This window comes from Schistocerca americana, chromosome 5 (genome assembly GCF_021461395.2).
Source record: "Schistocerca americana isolate TAMUIC-IGC-003095 chromosome 5, iqSchAmer2.1, whole genome shotgun sequence".
In the NCBI taxonomy this organism is placed as follows: Eukaryota; Metazoa; Arthropoda; class Insecta; order Orthoptera; family Acrididae; genus Schistocerca; species Schistocerca americana.
This window is the reverse complement of record NC_060123.1, coordinates 132,510,007-132,531,890: the sequence shown is the minus strand read 5'-3', so window position 1 is coordinate 132,531,890 and position 21,884 is coordinate 132,510,007. Positions and strand designations below refer to the sequence as shown.

Genomic DNA, 21,884 nt, shown 5'->3' with positions numbered 1-21,884 from the left:
GCAGTCTCAGACAACTGAAACCAAAGACCTTAATGGCCAAAAGCTAAATTTTGCGTGAATCTTTTTGTTGTGCCTATCACGACTCAGTATCTCAGCTATATGGTGAGTAGCAACTTTCATTCTCTAATATTGTTACATTCCATCCCGAATTTTCATTGTTTGAAGTATTACTTCTATAAGGTAGCAGTAGGCAGAGATTTTTCCATGTACGGGATCAACAGCAATTGTGAAACTCATTACTTATTTGCACAAATTAATACATGTCTAAAATACAATGAATGAACTTGTCCTAAGTTGATTCATCTAAGTGACGAAATATGTGGTATTACTTACCACTCCAGAAGAGTGATGTATAACAATGCCTTTGCCTTTCCGATTAATGAAACTCATTAATAGTACAACTGCATAAGAAATTATTATACTGGATAATGCAACTACTGTGCAGATTTATTATTTTCAAGGGGCAACAAGTGTCTTTGAGATGGGACGGTGATTGCAGTAACTGTGGGAGTGGAAGAACCTATAAATGCATTTGTATATGTTGTGTGTTTCACCAGCCAAAGGTCAGAGCAACACGTAGGTTCAGGAATAAACTCCAAAGCTGTAGAATGATAGGATTGACTTTGGAAGGTATCAGAAGAGTATACTGAAGAAGCACTCCTGATTTTGATTCAGAATCATTACACACATACACACATCAGAGAAGAGTGGAATTTATTTACAAAAATGAACATTGTGCTAAAGCTGTCTCTTCCATCAGATACTGCATAATACAGTGAAGAGGTCTATATCTGATACTTCCAAAATCAAACAATGGAAAGTAGAATAATATTAAAAATGCTCAGCTCAAGCTACACTATGTGATCAAAAGTATCTGGACACTCCCAAAAACATTCATTTTTCATATTAGGTGCATTGTGCTGCCACCTACTGCCAAGTACTCCATATCAGGGACCTCAGTAGTCATTAGACATCATGGGAGAGCAGAACAGGGCACTCCGTGGAACTCACGGACTTCGAACATTGACAGGTGATTGCGTGTCACTTGCGTCATACGTCTGTATCCAAGATTTCCACACTCCTAAACATACCTAAGTCCACTGTTTCTGATGTGATAGTGAAGTGGAAATGTGAAGGGACATGTACAGAACAAAAGTATACAGGCCGACCTAGTCTGTTAACTGACAGAGACCGCCAACAGTTGAAGAGGGTCGTAATGTGTAATAGGCAGACATCTATCCAGACTGTCACACAGGAATTCCAAACTGCATAAGGATTCGCTGCAAGTACTATGACAGTTAGGCGGGAGGTGAGAAAACTTGGATTTCATGGTCGAGTGGCTGCTCATAAGCCACACATGACACCAGAAAATGCCAAATGATGCCTCACTTGGTGTAAGGCATGTAAACATTGGACGACTGAACAGTGGAAAAAAAGTTGTGTGGAGTGATGATTCATGGTACACAATGTGGTGATCTGATGGCAGCGTGTGGGTATGATGAATGCCCGGTGAACATCATCTGCCAGCATGTGGAGTGCCAACAGTAAAATTCGGAGGTGCTGGTGTTATGGTGTGGTCTTGTTTTTCATGGAGGGGACTTGCACCCCTTGTTGTTTTGCGTGGCACTATCACAGCACAGGCCTACATTGATGTTTTAAGCACATTCTTGCTTCTCACTGTTGAAGAGCAATTCGGGGATGGTGATTGCGTCTTTCAACACGATCGAGCACCTGTTCATAAAGCCTATAGCGGCGTGGTTACATGACAATAACATTCCTGTACTGGACTGGCCTGCACAGAGTCCTGACCTGAATCCTATACAACACCTTTGGGATGTTTTGGAACGCTGACTTCGTGCCAGGCCTTACCGACTGACATCGATACCTCTTCTCAGTGCAGCACTCCGTGAAGAATGGGCTGCCATTCCCCAAGAAACCTTCCAGAACTGGTTGAACATACGCCTGTGGGAGTGGAAGCTGTCATCAAGGCTAAGGGTGGGCCAACACCATACTGAATTCCAGCATTACCGATGGTGGGTGCCACGAACTTTCAAGTCATTTTCAGTCAGGTGTCCAGATACTTTTGATCACACAGTGCACATATGAACTTTGAAAATAGGCAGGGGAGGGGGTTTGTTGCAATGTATATTTAATATGAAAACTAAGAATTATTTTCACTGTATTCCTGGATCATTCTCAGTATTCAGCACAAACTGTGTCATAAGAGTATGAAGCTTATTACAACTTAATGTAATACTTACGCTTCAAGCATAACTTGAGTAATATGTTGAAATGGCTCAGCATCCTCCGTTTTGACAACAATAAGGGTAGCTCTCCGGCTTCCTGCTTCTCTTGGAATGACTTCATCTGGAAATCCTCTTGAAAATGCAAGCTTACGACCACCTGTCGTCATAATATCATAATTTGTACTTCTTCTCCTACGGAAGGATCCCATACCATCTCTGGGCCTCATTTGTGAATGAATACTTCTGTCATCTGCCGTTGAACCTGATCTCTCTGAGGCAGTCTTCCTTTGATCAACAGACTGTGAATCTTCATCTTCCAGAAGTTCATAAACCTCTTCACCTTTCACAAATTCTTCTGTATCTTGGTATGAACTTTTCCACAGTCCAAGGGACTTCAGCATGAATCTGTGAAGAATACACATAGTTGATAAATTTCTTGTATGTCTCCTATACCAAATACAACATAATATGAAATGCAGGATTTTTACCTGTGAAAAAATGCCACAAGCAACAACAATAAGTCATAAACTGCATAATGACTTTTACGTTCAATACCTAGAATTCTTGGAGGAAAAAAGGGTGCATTGTCTGGCACAGCTTGCTGGTTCCAGGGTAACAATTCAAACTGGAACATACACTTGAGGACAACTATTACCTGCAACAAGAAGAGACAGATAATTTTCATTACACTACATCATTTAAAAAGAGTCATGACAACGGAAACATTTTCTTTTCACAAAAGACTAGCTGCAGAAAAAATCTTGACATTGTCCTATTTGAAGTTCTGTCTATTTCCTGCACTCAGTGTTACTACAGCCGCAAGTAACTTCTAGACTCATCAATGAACACTGAGTCACAAAGTTCTCATACTATCCTTCTGCTCTGTGGTCACAATTTCCCAACTCTAGCTGTTAAAATAAGGCAACAATTTCATATGAAAAGAAAAAGTAACCAGCACGTTATGTTGTTCTTTAACCTGCTAAAAACAAGTGTTAATCAGCACACTATGACACCTTGCATAGTCAAATATGATTTCATGGCGAATAGAAAAGCTTTTTCTGCTATAAGGAGGTAATTTTGGCATTGTAAAATAATTAACATCTAGAGAGGAGGACAGAAGAAAGAAATATATCATAAGCACAACTGACAAGAAAATGAGTTACTCCCAGAAGACACTGTGCTAATACAATATACCACCAGCTCTACCCTTAGTTATGGTCTTGAATTTGTAAGCAAGAGTTTCTTCAGATATGTTGACTGACTGACTGACTGACTGACTGACTGCATGTCAGCTCTTTGACCACTTCTTCCTGTAACTGCCTGGTTGCCTGTGGGTGGGCACTCAAGCTAGAACAGCCTTACACAGAGCTACCAGTTTGTGGGGATATTACTACCCATGTTTTATCTACTGCTCCAAATTACCCCAAACAATTTCTATAAAACTAAGATGGGTGATTTGGTGGACCATTTGAGGCTTGATAGGGTGCCTGAGTGTTTGTAAAACCTGGAATGTATGTGTGCAAGTCTGTAAATATGACTGTTGGTAACTTGAAATATAAGACTATCCACAGCACACTCACAAAGAAGATGTACAAGAGTGTGTGACAGTCACCAAAACTGTTGTATACACATCCTGATTAGTGTTCACATTATTTGAATGAGTGGGTCCAAATTACTGTATGGGGACAAAAACACAACAATCCTAAGCATCACAGAACCACCTCCATCCTGAACTGCACTCTTCACACACTGTGGTTAAATAACTCATTTGGCCCTCAGAGCACTTAACATCTTGACCATTAGAAAAAGAGGTAAAATAGCATTCACTGATTCATTCATTTACCATGTTCATAAAACCCATCATCAAGGAGAGTCTTCAGGAATGCGGAATGAGTGATATTATACATTACCAGACAAAAGCAACAAATGCTGGCCACTTCTGTAAAGAATACTAACAACATATTATGACTAGCAATAATCTTCTCAAGCTGACAATTATGGCAATTACTTCTAGATTACTTTATTCATGTACATTAGGAGAAAAACAGCTACTCTGAAAAACAACAACAACAACAACAACAACAAAATTGATCCTTCTCATACACCACTCAGCTGCTGATTTTTCTTTTCTTTTTTTTTTTTTTCAAATACTTAAAAAAACATATGTGTAACTTTACACAGATTACTATCAGTTATCTATATACCGGAAAAGGAAGGATCTATATAATGCAAAGAGTACACAGAATTACATTCTTGAGTACACATTCTAATAAATTAGTAACTCACTGGACTACACTACAGGGTTTCAAAAATTCTCCAGTGAACCAGAAGGGTTATGGCGGTGCTGTTTTTGGCAGGTGAGATGTCTTTGCTAATGAACATGACTTGGCTCAGTTGCCTTTGGGCAATGACAGCATGAGGACTGCACTTTGCACATAGTGTGTTTTGGTGGTGCATCACGATTTGAGATGCAGTGGTTAATCAAGGAGCACTATGCAATCAAATTTTGCATTCAACTCAAAAAAATTGGGCTCTGAGGTAGTGGTCCTCATAAGGGAAGCCTTAAAGGATGAAGCCATGTCCAAATCGAGAACTTCCAAGTGACTCAAGATGTTCTGGAATGGCTGAGAAAACATCAACAATGAGCATTTGGGGTATCTGTCAACATCCTGAATGCAACGAAACGTAGAGCAATTGTAAAAAGTTTTTTAATGGGTATTGATGCCTAAGTGTACAATACTGAGGAGATTGCAGTAAGCCAAAATTGAATGTTTACTACATTTTGAGATAAAAATTGTGAATGAGAAAGGGGCGCACAAAGATGGTCCCAAAAGTGCTGCCCGATGAACAGAAGTAAATATATGTGCTGAAGTGTTGTGAGCTGTTGGAATACCATGAAAGTGATTCTGACTTCATGGACAGAGTAGTGACAGGTGATGAGACATGGGTTTCTGAGTATCGTCCTGAATCAAAATGACAAAGCAGTGAGGGGCACATGAAAATTTCACCTCACCTGAAGAAGGCCTGCATGAGCAAGCCCTAGGCAGTGCTTTTAGGATGGGTTTGTCTGAGACTTTTCCAGTATCAGTGATTTCCATGAATGCTACTTTTTGATAAATGCAATTTTTTTTGCAATTTGTAATAGTATAAGCCCACATTTTATGAATTCACATCTTGTATCCCTCTGCACACCACCAACATTAAAATACGACTCCTGCAATTTATAACCATATATATTACATTGTGATAAGTCACAAGTAAAACATAAGAGCCACCAGCAAGCATATCTGCCAAATTGTATAGACCAGGTGAACAATGACAATACAATGGAAGGGATTTGCTCTCATCTCTAAGGTGTGCACACTAAGTATCTCAACGGTATGTCATTGAAGTTGTTATATTATTTAATAGGGATGATAAACAAATGTGATACATACTGTGAGTGAATAGTGAAAATTCCATTCTGCCTTGTTAAAGCCTTCCATTAACCCTAAATTTTCTGCCACCTAGTTATTGATACAGACTTTGTTTTAAAGTTGTGATGTGCAAGTGAGAAGTGTAGGAAGTACAGATCTTTCAGTTAAAAGCTGACACTGGAAACAGTAAGTGCAACTCTTAAAGATATGCAAAAAGTTTACCTGTTTATTATAATGTCAAAAAAATATCCATCTTGTGAATACACCACAGTTAAACATTTGATAAAAGTTATGTAATGTACTCCTCACCCACCAGCCCACCCCCTCCCCCTTGACTTTTTTGTAGTTTATGTATGATATATATGTGTGTGTAACACACATCAAAATACTCATCAGAGCCTTGTCCACTATCTAATACATGTTTTCTGAATTTACCTTGCTGTTTTAGTTTTTTTATGAAGTGTGTATAAATATGGCATGAACTTAAACATTAGGCCACATGATAGATCAATTTGTTTCCATAATCTTTATTTGGCAATCACATTTACTGGCTTCACATACTCTCAACCGAATTATCACCTTCCAACCTAACCTTGACCTCAGGCTACACTACACAATGAGATTCCAGGAGCGGGGGTTACAATATCACACACTAACCAAACACATCAGTGCTGCTGCCAGGTAAAGCACCAAGAGCAGAATTTTCCAGAGAAAATTATCTTCTTGATTCATTTCTATGACATGCATGTTATACATTATAGTATTAGGCACAAGGCTCTTAGAACGAATCACAAATGTCAGTAAATAGATGACACATAGCACTAAATGTTATAATGCTTAAATGCTACTTTTACTTGCTATTTTCTATTTGTGATATCTAGTTGTGACTGAAATTGCAGCCAGATACTGTAAAGTTGTTCCTGTGAAAGCTGTGACCCCTCAGTCACTGTGATTTGTATCAGATAGATTTCTTGTCCACTCCGAACACTCATCACCTTTTTTCAATCCAAAGGTGTGATTCATAGTGAATTTGTGCCTCAAGGAGAAAAGGTTAATAGCCAATTTTACACTTGTGTCCTCACATGTTACAAAATACATCAGAAGAGACATTGTGAACAACAGGATTTTGTATAACAACAATGTTCTGAGCCACACTGCCTCAGTCACCATGCATCCCAGACATCTTTTTGTGTTCAGGAACAAAGAGGAAGTTGAAGGGTCACCACTACAAGTCGCTAGAGGGTGTAAAAGAAGCTTTGGTGTGTTGCCTTAGGATAGCTCTGATGATGCCTTCTAGGAAGCCTATGTAGACTGGGCAAACCTGTGACAGTTAAGTGTAGATGTGGAAGGAACATACTTTGAAGATTTTTAACGTTTTGTGCTTTAAAAAGAAATAAACCTCTTAAAAACTAATTATTCTTGAAACTTTTGGGGTATGCCTTGTGCACATCTCCAGTCAGCAACTGCTCAGTTTTTGTGTAGTTTGACCCATCAAAGATACACAGCTTGATGGGCTGCTGCAAGCAACTGCATTTTACAAGGCATGCAATGAAGAATGTCCATCAAAGATACACGGCTTGATGGGCTGCTGCAAGCAACTGCATTTTACAAGGCATGCAATGAAGAATGTCCATTGTATTCAATTCCCACCAGGTTTGAAACTTTTTGTCATTGACAAGCCATGAATATCATCTCTGTTCTCGGTTGGTCATGATCTTTCCACAGCCACTGTTATTGCACCATGTGACTTGGCTGCAAGTGGTACACCATCCCTTGTAAACATGTTGGAGAGTCTGGACTGATACACTGAAAGCAGTCAGGCAACTCTATTCACAGTGCAATCATGGGCACGTCCAAATACTATAGTTCCTTTCTGATTTTCTGTCTCATCTCTATGTTTATTCACCTTTTCAGTAATTCCATACAACTGATGCCACATTCACATTTCACAATGCGCTTTTTTAAGGGTAGGACATATTTTGTCTGGTGAGTTTATTCTCCCTGTTTATCTTATGATATTAATTTCATTTCATTTGTGGTGTTTCACATAATCCTGAATGAATTGCAGAATATCCAGAAAAAATATAAAGATGTTCATAAACTTGTCAAATATGAGGGGCTTTCACCTTTCTCAATACTATTACTCTGTACTTTCGTAGTTACAGCACAAAAACAGGAATAAAGAGCAAAGCATCCATTTAGATACCAGCCATTTATTCCATGTAAAGCTGCTACTTATTGAATGTTCCTGTCTCCCAGATATATTCATCTTGTTTCACTGGTCATGATGAAAAAGATGTTATTCTTGGGTGCTGTCATGAAAAATGTCACAGCCATAAGTGCTACAACTGGGTAACAAACCTGTTCTAGCTGATATGTAACAAATCTGCTTTTGAGACCACAGTTCTCACACCAGTCTGACCCACAAAACAAACAACAAAAATTGCTTATGATGCCTAAACAAAATTATAATAACTTTTTAAATATTCTTTCCAACACATACAGAAACCTCACTGGAGTTGTAAGAGACAAGGGGCTATCAGTGGTTGAGAAGGGAATGAGACAAAGTTTTAGCCTTCCCATGATATTCAATCTTCACATTGAGTCAACAGCAAATGAAACCAAAGATAAATTTGGAGAAGAAATTAAAGTGCTGAGACAAGAAATAAAAACATCTACGGATTTGGAAGATCAGTTGAATAGAATGGGCAGTCTCTTGAGAGCAGGTTGTAACATGAAAACCAACAAAAGAAAAACAAGGCTAATGGGATGTAGTCTACTTAAATCAGGCAAAGCTGGAGGGATTAGATTAGAAAATGAGACACCAAACAGTAGTAGATGAGTTTTGCTATTTGCGCATTAAAATAACTGATAATAGCCAAAGTACAGAGGATATAAATCACAGACTGGCAATGGCAAGAAAAGTGCTTCTAAAAAAGAGAAATTTGTTAACACTGAATATAAATTTAAGTGTTAGGAAGTCTTTTCTGAAGGCACTTGTCCACAGTGCAGCCTTGTATCGAAATGAATGTGGACAATAAGCAGTTCAGACAAGAAGAGAAAAGAAATCTTCATAAGGTAGCTAATGAGGAGAAGAAAATTGGGAAGAAAAGAAATTTTTGGCACAACTTAATTAAAAGAGGTGATTAAAAGAGGGGATTGGGATAGAAACTTTCTCTAACAGCAAGGAGTCATTAGTTTAGCATTGGAGGGCTGTGTGAGGAGTAAAAATTGTTAAGGAAGATTGAGAGAAGAATTCAGTAAGCAGATTCAAATGGATGTAGGTTGTAGTAGTTACTGGAAATGGAGAGGCTTGCTTGGAATAGAGTACCAAAGAGAGCTGCATCAAAACCAGACTGAAAAAAAAAAAGTTTATACTTGTATTTTGCTCCTGTACAACTTGCGTCGTACACTGATGTCCCACAACTTACACCACATGCTATACTCAAAGATTTAACTAAAATTTTGCCTTTTCTACTGACACAACCAATGATCTGCAAAAATTGTCCAACATTTTGCGGTTGTATGGCAGTCACAACATTTAATGAGTGCAAGAAGACAGTGTACAGCAATACATTCTGAATATAGTCTTTGGAATTGAATTAAATGTTTTCTCTGGGTCACTGAAGACTAAGAAGAGATGATCTTGCTATTCTTTATATTTTCCTTGGATTTGTCCTGGACAGAAAATTATGCCAATGATGCCTCTGAATATTCAGAAACCACATTACTACAGGGATAGCACTGTGGTGCTTTGGCTCGACCGAGCATGCGCTCTATTTATATGTGATATGTGAACATTTTCACATTACTTACAGCCTGTAAAAGAGTTGCATACCTCCGCAGGCTCTTTTCATTTTACTCGTCAGCAATGCTGTAAAAAATATTATCTGGAACTACACATCATCAATCACATACTGCACAGCAACTTGTGAAGTGCTATAATATAAGGGACGTTCAATAAGTAATTCAAAACATTTATTCTTAACCAACTTCAATCGACAAAATGTGGAATGTGTTGTGGGACATCGTGGTTTATTCCCAATTCAACCCCTACAGTTTCACAAAGTGCTAATTGGTGATGTCACTATACATAATCTTCAAAATGGCTCCTGCCACAGTGCTGTGTTCCAAGCAGAAAGCCATCACTGTCTCTTTCTTTTTTTTTTTTTTTGTGGAAAACCACAGCATTGCAGATATACACAAGCACTTGCAGAATGTCTATAGACACCTAGCAATGAACAAAAGCACAGTGAGTCATTGGGCAAGGAATCTGGAATCATTGCAACTAGGTTATGTACACCTGTCTGCTCTCCTGCGTACTGCCCGGCTGTACACATCTCCAGGAAACTGAAAAAGCGATTTCACCACCACAAAAATGCAAACTTCTCCTGCTCCACAGCAATGCAAGGCCTTACCTAAGTTTGCAGACCGAAGGGGAGCTTACAAAACTACATTGGATTATTCTTCCTCATCAACACTAAGACCATCTTGCACCTTCTGACTTCCATCTGTTTGGCTTCCATAGGAAGCAGTACATGGATGATCGACAGGTTATTGAGCAACAAGACTTCGGCACCAATGTCGACCAGTAGAGTCATACCATACAGACATACATGCCCTGCTAGTAAGGTGGCATAAGACCGTCGCACTGAATGGAGTAGTTGGAAAATTGGCTTTCGCATCCAAAGGAGTGTGGAAGAATATGGTTTATTGGGATTCTGAATAAAACAACCTGCTTTTAGAAAAAATTGTGTTGCATTATTTAATGAATGCCCCCTTGCGGATACAGGAAGGGACTCCACAACATCTTCAAATTGTTTACTGTACAGCACCCAGAAAAACTTGGTGTTTAAACCAAATCATCTGCTGTCCAGTGATAGTGGCTTCAGCACTGCCAATGTGTGGGCTTCCAGAAGTTGGAAGTTTGTGTCATATTCCTCCCATGTAATCAAAATTACCTAACCAGAATTTGTGCTATTCTGAATGCTGATTAATGCTTCTTACCAAATACTGACATTCTTGTGCACTTTATATACAATTTAATTACAAACTAACAACCAGACATTGAATATAATTGATAACCTCCTCTGTTGCAGCTAGCAAATTGATGATGGTTCCCTTGTAAGTTTGGACTGGGTAGTCTTCTACTATGTGCTGGATTGTTTGTTTTTGCAGCACTGCATTCGCAATTTGGAGTTGTTATCTCTCCCCATTTGCAGACGGTGTCAGCACTTCTTCCATGGGTAGTGCAGTTGTCCACATTTTGTGTGACTGATTGAAGCTGAGCAGCTTCTCACATGTCATATGTAGGCTCCTCAAGAGACTTCTATGTAACAGACTGACCCCCAAAATATTGGTATCAATCTCAGACAAACGTGCAGAACTCCGACCTAATAGAAGCTGCACTGATCATGTCTGTAGATGACGTGGCTGCTTTCACAGAGGACATGTGGTAAGCTATGCCAGTGACAGGACTGGAATAGGTGATAGCAGGAAGATGTATGGGATGGGTCTTGATTATGTGTGTATTGCAACGATACAAGCCATGAGGCAACGGGTTGGTAGCAGGAGTGGAGAAGAGACTGAAATGGATATTGTGTAGGTTGGGTGGGTGGCAAAATATCACTGTTTTTGTGTGTGTGTGTGTGTGTGTGTGTGTGTGTGTGTGTGTGTGTGGAGGGGGAGGGGGGGGGAAGTTGGAAAGCGGGGATGATACCTCTCACATGCTTCTGAAATTTAACGAGGAATATCCTTCCCTTCCCAATCCAAATTATTTATTTATTTATTGTCAAATAAGTATTGGGCACAAATGCCCATCATTGCAGTACCTGCACTATATATGATAAAATATCTTACAAAATATATTTATCTCTTGTGTATAGCATATTCATATGAATGAATGTAACTCCTATGTTTTCATATATCATATTTTAACCCCATACCATGTTAATTTATTTACAAATTACAGTCCAAAAAATTGTATTTTTTATCAATGAAAATGTCCTCTAATGAATGTCTATGTGTACTGACTTATAAAGACAGCTTTTAAAACTCAAAAGAATGAGTTACAAATTTCTGAAGACCATCATTAATAAGATCCCAAGTATACTCATGACTTTGACTGCAGTATCCTGAAACTTAACATCATTTTTTAGTTTGTATGTAGATATGAATTTGAACTAAGTACTTCACAGTGGTTTCTTGTGATCAGAAGAAATCTTGGAGGAGTTGGATGGAGAGAGGAAGAGGGAGGGCTGGGGGGTGGGGGAGAACAAACCACAAAGGACTTATCCGAATGAGATTGAGATTGGTAGATGTGATGTTCATGTACGGACAAACAAACTATTAAGATTTCACAAAAATTGACAATTTATTCAAGAAAAAGAGCTTCACAAATGGCGCAAGTCAATAACATACTGGTCCACCTCTGGAATATCATGCCAAATTCTGTCCAACTGGTGTGTTAAATTGTCAAAATCCTGAGCTGGTTGGAGGGTCCTGCCAATAATGCTCCAAACATTCTCAATTGGAGAGAGATCTGGCGACCTTGCTGGCAGGGTATGGCAAGCACAAAGACAAGCAGTAGAATCTCCCACTGTGTGCAGGTGGTCATAATCTTACTGAAATGTAAGCCAAGGATGGCTTCCCATGAAGGGCAATGGAACAGGGTATAGAATAATGTCCACGTACCACTGTGCTGTAAGGGTATTGGGAATGACAATCACTGGGTTCCTGCTATCAAAAGGCATGGCACTCCGGACCATCACTCCTGGCTGTAGGGGTGTATGGCAGGTTGTTATCCCACTGCTGACTGGAGTGTCTCCAGACATGTCTTCAGCCTGGAATGTCACTGACTGGAGTAGAAATGTCTTCAGTGATGATACCTCTTTGAAATAAGCCCTAATGATCAGCTGCCTGAGTATATTTGGGATTTTAAGTTTCTGTCAAGAAAATAAAAAATAACTTGGAACTTTATGCTAAGGGGTTAAAACGACTCGATTCCTTATTACATGCCAAAAAGCTCCTGGTAACATTTGGACAATTATCTAAATATATGACAGTAATAAATAGCAAATAAAATTTGGATTATTATGTGACTGTCAATGTTGATGTGATTTACAATAACAATTATAATTTAGCTGTTTCTATCTCAAATTAGTAATTTCATTTCCAAGCTGTGTTATCAGTCTGGTTCCAGTCATAGCCTGACAAGCACTGTTAAACACGGACATCTTACGTTCATCATTCAATAAGGATAAGAGTATTAGTTCTGTCTTCATTGCATGTGGCTTTACTCCTGAAGCACTCCCACAATGCATATTTTATCAGAGTTTTTCTTGCTTATAATGCATCGTACAACAATTTAACAAATAGTAATTTTTTTAAATGCAATGGTGCAACAAACAGTAAAGAATTCAAGCGAGTCTCTCAGGACACCCTGTATAACGTGGCATTTTTGCCTCTTCTTCATAAGATGTGGAATTTCTATGTGATTCGACTGCAGTACGAGTTAAGGGTGAATGTTTAGGACAGGTCATGAACCTTCATCATGAAGAGGAGGACTGGAAGGAGGGCTTGAATAGGGATGGACTACGATACCACATAAGTTGACCTACCAATGGAATACTACTTTCCGTGATGGGAGTAAACTCTGGGTTCGTTGGTGTCACATGAAGAAATTGCAAAATCATTTTCTCCAGCCATATCAAGTACACACACCAATTTTTGTGACCATAATAGAATATACCTTAGCATAACATGAGTTTCATGATCTCAGAACCCACTTCAGAAACCACTGCTGCTAAAAGTTTCTGACAGCACATACTATTAACTATAACTTTGGACAAATGCACTATCCCAAACTGGGTTAACATATACAAGTGTCTGAAAACCCAGTATTGAGTTAGCGCTGTCCCGCATGATCTACCTCAGGTTTAAAGAAGTAGCAACTAGAAAATTCATACATGCATAAACAAAACCCATTTGTCATAAATATTTACAATATGGTCATATTACAGCTAGAAGTTACCTCGGTGTATGCAATCAAGGTGACCCAGAATGTTTTTGTAGGCCTTGGGACACTCAGTGTTCCCCACAAGAAGACCATTAATGGCAATGGCAATGAAAGAATTGTAGGTGACTTCACTTGTTGCAAAAAGACAACAAAGTAACAAACTAGTTCCGAGTGTGAGATTATTGCAAACCAAAGTGCCAGGAATAACCGAACAATAGGTGGTTGATCAGAAGGACTCAATTCTTGCTGATCCATTTCTTCCACACTTGGTGGTTCCAATCCACTGCAAAGAAAGCAAAAGGATTACTATAAAAACATATGAGAGAGAAATACACAAATGTGTTTTAAATACTAAAGTTCATTGAGCTGACAATAAAGATGTATGAATCAATTGTTATCAAATAGTACCCATGCCAAATACAAAAAATAAAATGAAGAGAGGTTATAAAAATTATCTTGCGATTCCGGACAAAAAGAAATGGCAGCCTAGCTTTAATCATCAGTTCTATGGGCTCACATGGCTTGTTACTAAAAAAAGTTCTACAGTCCTTGCAATGCAACAATCCGAGATAACTACAACTAAAGCAAGAACTTATGTGTAAGAAAGTGCCTATGGACACAAATAACTGACCAGAATTTTTTTTTTTTTAAGATCTAGGTCTCACAATTTCTAAAATATCAGCATTCAGCATGAGGCTAAGCTATTTGACTTTATACATACAAAATAAGACTGAAACAACTTTAGAGTATGTCTGAATAAGGTTAACAACAGGGGACTGTATTTATATAACTTAAGAGTTGAAAGTTTAATCATTAAGAAAAAATTATCAATTTATTAATTTTAACCTGCCACAAAATATTAGTTCATTCTAGGGGGCAAACAAAATAATTTTAGGAAAAATACATAATGGGTCAACACAAACTGAAACACAAAAAATGACTTGTGAGTATTAAGGAGTAAAGGAAACAACTTACTAACTAATAGACGTGTTGCATGGTCAACTGGCAAACAAAAAAGAATGAAACTTCATTAGTTTTCGGACAGATCCCTTTAACAAGCTAGTGCATACATACATATGCACATACGTGCACCCCTCCTCCTTGCCCCCCCCCCCCCCCCACACACACAGTGTCAACTGAAGACACCATGTGTGTGTGTGTGGGGGGGGGGGGGGGGAAGTTGTGGAGGGGGTCATGGAAAGGCACATGAAATACAGGGCATGCACATGTGCATTAAATTTTCATTCTTTTTTGTCTACCTGTTGATAATCAATGCTTCTGCTATTTAGTGAGTTGTCTCCTTTACTCCTAAATTATTTACATTTTGTCTGACATTTTCAAACTATATTTTTTGTAATTGTTTGGGAGAAGTGAAATCATAGTGTTTATACAAACTCCAGTTGCCTAAAAGCAAATGCAGAGGAAGCTCTCTTATGTACACATGAAGCACAAAAACTGGCCACTCCTGAGAATTGTCAAGTCCAGCCATCTGCATGATATGGCAACACTATTTATCATGTAATTGCCTGGAGGAAGTGTTCCCTTTTGCTCGAGCTATTACACTGCTGTATCTGCTCGTGGTCTAGTGGTAAACGTTGCACAATGTAGCAGCAAAGTTGTGAGTTCAAGTCCACTCATTCCTTTATTTTTCAGGTGGATTTTGGCTTTCAGCTAAAAGCATAAGACTGACGAAACATCAAAGATAAGTTGCTTTAGTTTCTAGCCCACCAATAATAGCAAAACCTTCCACAAAAGATCTCATGGCAGCATCCAGATCAGAAAAGTTTATGCTCAAAAGCTTCCTTCCCCCCACAGTGGCCACTGGCAGCCAGCCACATGCCACCTACCTCTTGCTGTCTGCCATTTGACCAGGTGAACATAGTGCAGTGAATCTTGGGCACGTTTACACTCTTGTATGCGTAAGCATAAAATATTTCCTATTGTAGTTTCATTTTCTGTGTGCAATAACTTCAGTAAGCAAGTGAAAACCATACTGTAACACAGCGCATGTATTTTAAGTTCTAGTATTTGTCTTGCAGTTACGAATTAATTTGCATACTTGAATTTCATGAACATTGTAAAATAGATCCATGAGTGAAAAAGTTTTGGCATTTGCAACATATTGTTCACTTTGAGTTTAAGGGGAGTTGGAATGCCGGAAAATGGAAAAAATTCACATTTTCAGTTTTTAACCTTATAACTTAATTTGAAATTTTCTGCTTAAAATGGTGCAAAATTTGTTAAGAAATTCCAATTGGAAGTATTTTTATTTAATTTTTCAAAATTACATGTGCGCCCAGCAAAGTTACCCATCTTGTGATTTGTACACATTTAAATCTTCGCATTTCCGAAAACATTACATATAGAAGGCTGTGGATTTCACTCTTCAGTTGTAGAATCTTTGATCCTTCCATAGGTACCATTGTTTTTACGACTAGCTGTGTTTATTGTTCAGTTTTTGATCTGTGAGTGTTTGTTTTGAGCCTCGAGTTTAGTTTGTCGCTCATTTGGAGTTTGTTATCTGTCTTGTTTTGACTTTCAGTGGTGAGTGCGTAGTTTCTACGATGCCTAGGAGTGCATCATTATTTAAAAAGCGAAAGTTTCGCGGTAATAGATTTACAAATAACGTTTGTTCAAGTGATTCTGCTTCAGCACCTGTTGATGCTGGTGAAAGTTCTGACGTTTGTACAGCTGAGATGTGTGAAGGAGACACGCCCACCAGTGCATCAAAAAAGAAGTTATCAAACTGTGCAAGTGAAATTACAGATGAAGCTTCTAATGAACAATATGTTTTAGTCGACTTTCCTGTTTTTACTGAGTTTATGAAGAAATGTTTGTGTTGTAATCTTTGTGGAGGTTCTTTTGATATGAACATAACAAAATCTATAGGACTTTCCTGCAAAATTGCTATAGTTTGTGCCAGTTGTGAAAATGAGACCTGTTTTTGGAGCTCTAAAACATGCAGTAGCAATTTGTTTGAGAGTAATATCAGGCTAATGTATGCAATGAGAGCAATTGGTAAAGGACATACTGCTGCTCAAACATTTTGTGCCATAATGAATCTTCCACCTCCACCTGCTAAAATTGACAATTACACTGAAGTGATAGGAGATGCTGTTCAGTCTGTAGCAGATTTATCAATGAAAGCTGCTGCCAGTGAAGCAAAATATATAAATGAAGGAAACCCAGATATCCCTGTTGCTTTTGATGGAACCTGGCAGAAAAGGGGTCACACATCCAAAAATGCTGTTGCTACTGTTACTAGTGTGGACAGCGGTAAAGTTTTGGACTATGAAGTGCTCACTAAACATTGTTACCATTGTGCATCTGGTAAGATAGAAGCAGCTCACATATGTAGCAAGAATTATGAAGGTACGAGTGGAGGCATGGAGGCTGCCGCTGCTGTGAAAATGTTTAGCAGATCAGAAAAAGAACGGGGAGTATTTTACACAAAATTCCTTGGAGATGGGGACTCCAAGGCATACAAAAGTGTTACAGAATCCATGCCATATGTCAATAAGACAATAACTAAACTAGAATGTGTCGGTCATGTTCAGAAACGAATGGGCACTCGTCTAAGGAAACTGAAACAGAATCTGAAGGACAAAATTTTGTCAGATGGTAAAACCATTAGAGGTCGCCTGTCAGATAAAATTATAAATGAATTACAACAATACTATGGTATGGCAATAAGAAATAATGCAAATAATTTGCAGGAAATGAGACAAGCTGTATGGGCCACATATTTACATCGATCATCAACTGATGATAATCCTCAACATTTTGCTTGTCCAGATGGTCCTCAGTCATGGTGCAATTATAGAAAATCTCAAGCTACTGGGGATCCTTATCACCATAAAAATTATATTCCATTGGCTGTTATGGAAGTAATTAAACCAATATATAGAGACTTGGGGCATCCTGATCTTCTGCGAAAATGTCTTCATGGTTGTACCCAGAATCAAAACGAGTCGTTCAACAACCTCATTTGGACTCGTGTACCTAAGAATGTATTTGTTGGGATAAAAACATTGAAATGGGGAGTCAGTGATGCTGTTATTTCATTCAATGATGGTCATATGGGTAGGCTAAAGGTCATGGCAAGGCTCGGCATTGCTCCTGGTATCAACACCATCAGAGGTCTTCAGCTTCTGGACAGCGTGCGAGTAAGGAAGGCTCAGTATGCAGCTGAATTTAATACAAAAAAAGCAAGGGCAGCAAGGAGAAGAAAGCTTCTAGGTGAAGAAGAAGAACTAGAAGATGACCCTGATTACTCTGCTGGACACTTTTGATAATAGAATAAAAGGTATTTGTGAATTTTCATAATAAATTACTTTAATCGCATTTTCTGGCATTTGACATTTTTAGTGTTACATGTACCTTTATCTCATAAACCACTCAACCAACAACATTCAAATTTTCAGAAATGCTGCAAAACAGTTCAAAGAGGCCACTGAACTAGAATCATGACAAGAACTGGCTTATTCTCTGAACTAGGGAAGTTTATGTTATACTTTTTCCAATAAAAAATGGCTTAATGGTAAAAAATTCATAAATACTATACCAACAAAAAGAAAACATTGGTTCTAGTTCAGTGGGCTCACAATATATGCTGAAAACCTCTGCCAGAATTTCAAAGTTCTGAAGATAATAGTTCCAAAGAAAAAGGTACACAAAGTTAGCAAATTTAACATTGGCGAGATAGGGCATTCCAACTCCCCTTAATAGAGGGCTGAAGGTAATAAGGGAAGCTTGAAATGTTTGTGTTGTGTGTGGGGCGAGTACTATCAAGAAATGACATCACAAAAAGGTGTTCCTCTTTCAAGAGAGATCATTCTGGCATGAATGATTCTCTCCATTTAAGGGGTCTCAAGCAATCAGCTGCAACCATTTAACCTTCACATGACATCTGCATCCAACAGGCAAGGTTCAGAAATAGAGTGTAAGGTAACTGCATGCTCTAATTCAAAGCAACAAAAATCAAAGGGGCAGCTATTACTGCATTTCTATTTGAATTTCATCAATTTGCTCATTGAGCATTCCTATGTAATATTATCACTAGTGGTGAGTTATGATGCTTTTATGTTAACTTCTTACAAAGAAATTAATGGCTGAGCCTTAACAAAAAGACATCTAACTGAGCAAAGGGCACTGTGAATAGAGTATTTTGCATCTGGTGGCACAAAAAGCATATTGCACACACAAAAATAAATAAATAGCTAAAAAAAATACAAAAAGGAAAAAAAAATACAAAAAGGAAAAAAAAAGTAATCCTGCCCAAGGGTATATCCATTGCGGCTAGCATTTCTTGCCAACAACTGTGGCGCATTTTTCAGTCAAAATGTAAGAAAAACTACCAACACAACTGCACCAAGTGTTACTACTACACGACAATGCACTCTGCTGGTTTCACAAATCCATAGAAGTAATTCCTCATGCACTCATTCTTCTGTTCTCATGCTATGAAAGCTTCATTTTGCCACACCTTATCCAACAACCATCAAGAACATTCATCTCTGGATGAAAATTCATGTCAAACCTGACTTGACAACACCTTCAGCTCCAAACAAGTAAATTTCTACAAGTATGGAATTCGTAAACTACCTGGGCACTGTCAGAGAATAAACTGTTGATGATTATTACAACAAAAGTTTTTAAGATTCAAATATACAAAATCCAATTCGTAACTACAAGACAAATACTAAAACTTCAAATAAGGAAATAACAAATAATAAATACATCCACAGTAACCTATGCACATTGTGTAACTGCACAGTTTCACTCCATTAATAAAAGTTATTCAATGTGCAAAATCAAACTACAATCAAAACAATTTTATGATTATCAATGAAAGACCAGAAATGTGGCCAAGGTGTGCCGCACTGCATTCACATTGTCAGATGGCGGCATGCATCAAATAGGTGGTGCCAAGTGGCCAGTTGCCAGTGGTCAGTATCCACCGTTGGGTGAGAAACTCTCAAGCATAAACAGATCTTATCTTGGTGCAGCTATGAGCTCTTTCACAGAACGTTTTGCTATTACTGGTGGGTTAGGAAATGAAGCAAATTATCTTTGAGGTTTCATCAGACTGATATCTTTAGTACAAAGCCAAAACACAACTGTAAAAATAGCAGAATGAGTGGACTCGAACTTGTGACGTTGCGTCTACTTTGTGTGGCATTTCCCGCTAGACCATGAGCAAAAACAGCATTGTAACAACTCAAGCATAAGACAGTACTTTCTCCAGACACTTCTGCATCTTACACTACTGCCAGATAATATAGATGGCCAGATTCAGAATTTGGAGGGACGGCTACCTTTCGTGCTGTTAAATTTACACCCATAGAAAGAAGCAGCACATCAACTGGCGACATTTACTACAGATCAAGCAAATACTGTTCGCAGTGCACATTACATAGTCCATATCACAGCAGCTTTCTCAAGGTGATACGTAACACTTTTATTCTAAAAGGTAAGCTGCTATTCACTGAAAGCCAAGAAAATGTCCTACTGACAGAGAATGCTTTCTTCGCTATCAGTTTAGTCATTCTCTGCTAGTGCCATTCGTTTCCTCCTCCTCCTCGACCAGTATTCTTTTAGTATCCATTATTTTAATTTGTTTTTGTACTTTTTAAATTTATCATTTCCCTTTTGTATATTTTTATGTATTTCTTTATGCTTGATGAAAAATTTGAAGAATACCAGTGTAACATTTATTTCAACTCAAGATATCCAATTTTCCACCACCATAAAAAGTTTATCAACCACTTACCTTCCAGAAAACTGCAATACAGTGACTTAACTTCATTCATCCACCATAAAATAAGACAGTGAGACAAAACATTACACCAAAATAGTAAAACATGTGACTTCTATTTTGCTTTCTTTTAACTCTAGCTTAGGAAAACAGGACAGACAAAGTTAAATTAGGCAGACATTCAAAACAAGAGAACTCAAGCCACTCTTCAAATGCATTAGAAAGTTCAGAATGTGGTATAATTCATGTCAGTACAGCTATCAGAAACTGAGAAACACCACTTATTTTAAATTCAGTTCTATCACTGAGATTAGAATAGACTGATTTTTTGTTTCACGGGTCTACAGTAAGGGGATCCTCAAGGATGTAAAAGATTTTACAAAATGTGAATTCATAATATATCTTAAAAAGGGGTTATGATAATGCTTCTTCCACAGTTTTTACGTGAAACAGTGCCCACGGATGTGGAGTAAATAAAAAAAATAAAAACATATTTTTATTTATGAGAGTATACCAGAGTTGTCACAGGCATGTAAAAGTATATACTCTGAGATGAGTAAGAGATTCTGCTGGCCATTAAAACTCCACACCAAGAAGAATAGCACATACCAGAATTTTACTTATTGTGCATATATATAGTACAGTAGGATAAAAAATGTTAAATCTGTTTGTGATCCAGCAGTATACAGGATGCAAAATTTAGTACACAGAGTTGCCACCTATGCAACCAACAGTGGCTATAACCTGGCTGTGCAGTAAGCCGAACTCTGGTTGGATGACAGATACCACAATGTCATGCAGTGCTGCTGCATATGTTTGCTAGAGTTCATTGTTTGTAGTGGCTGGCAAATGGTGGTGAGCCAGTCTCTTTGCAGCAAAATTAGCTGTTTACAGCAGGTGAGAGAGATTGAGAACATGTTGGCCAGGGCAATAGTCACTACCATCTGCATTGAGGTAGGTAATGCCACCATGAGCACTATGTGTCGTACGTTATCTTGTTGAAAGATAATGTCACGAAGACTTTAAACAAAGGGCACAACTTCTGGTCTTAACGCATCAGAAAAGTAATGGCTGCTGTTCAAATTACTGGTGCTACAAACCATAAATAGTCACGTTGTGCAATCAGTGGCACCTCATCCATCACACCAGGTGCTGGGCACATGTAACAATGATGATGGATTACTGGAACTGTTTTTTTCGCTTTAGGGTCTCAACCTATAGGTATATCCATCACAATGTTGTACACAGAACCAGAAAAAAAGGAACGATGAGGTCATGCCATTCCCACATCCTGTGTTGCTACTGTGCGTATGAGTTTTGGTACACTACACTCTGCTGCCTGTCAAGGAAAGCTGCATGAACAGTCACCATGCTGACAGTTTGTGGTACTCAAGATATCATTGCACTGTCCAGGTGGATACTTGGCTTGGAAGATAAAAGCCCATTTC

At 38.3% G+C, this 21,884-nt stretch overlaps 1 protein-coding gene across 1 annotated transcript in view; it reads right to left on the bottom strand.

The window, feature by feature from the left end:
• Positions 1–21,884, bottom strand: part of LOC124616722 (piezo-type mechanosensitive ion channel component) — a 684,203-nt gene that overhangs the window by 95,373 nt on the left and 566,946 nt on the right. The window contains exons 36-38 of the mRNA XM_047145082.1: positions 13,695–13,962; positions 2,735–2,901; positions 2,262–2,651 (exon numbers count right to left, since the gene is read on the bottom strand). Of these exons, the coding sequence (XP_047001038.1) occupies positions 2,262–2,651; positions 2,735–2,901; positions 13,695–13,962 (825 nt within the window). The remainder of the gene's footprint in view (positions 1–2,261; positions 2,652–2,734; positions 2,902–13,694; positions 13,963–21,884) is intronic.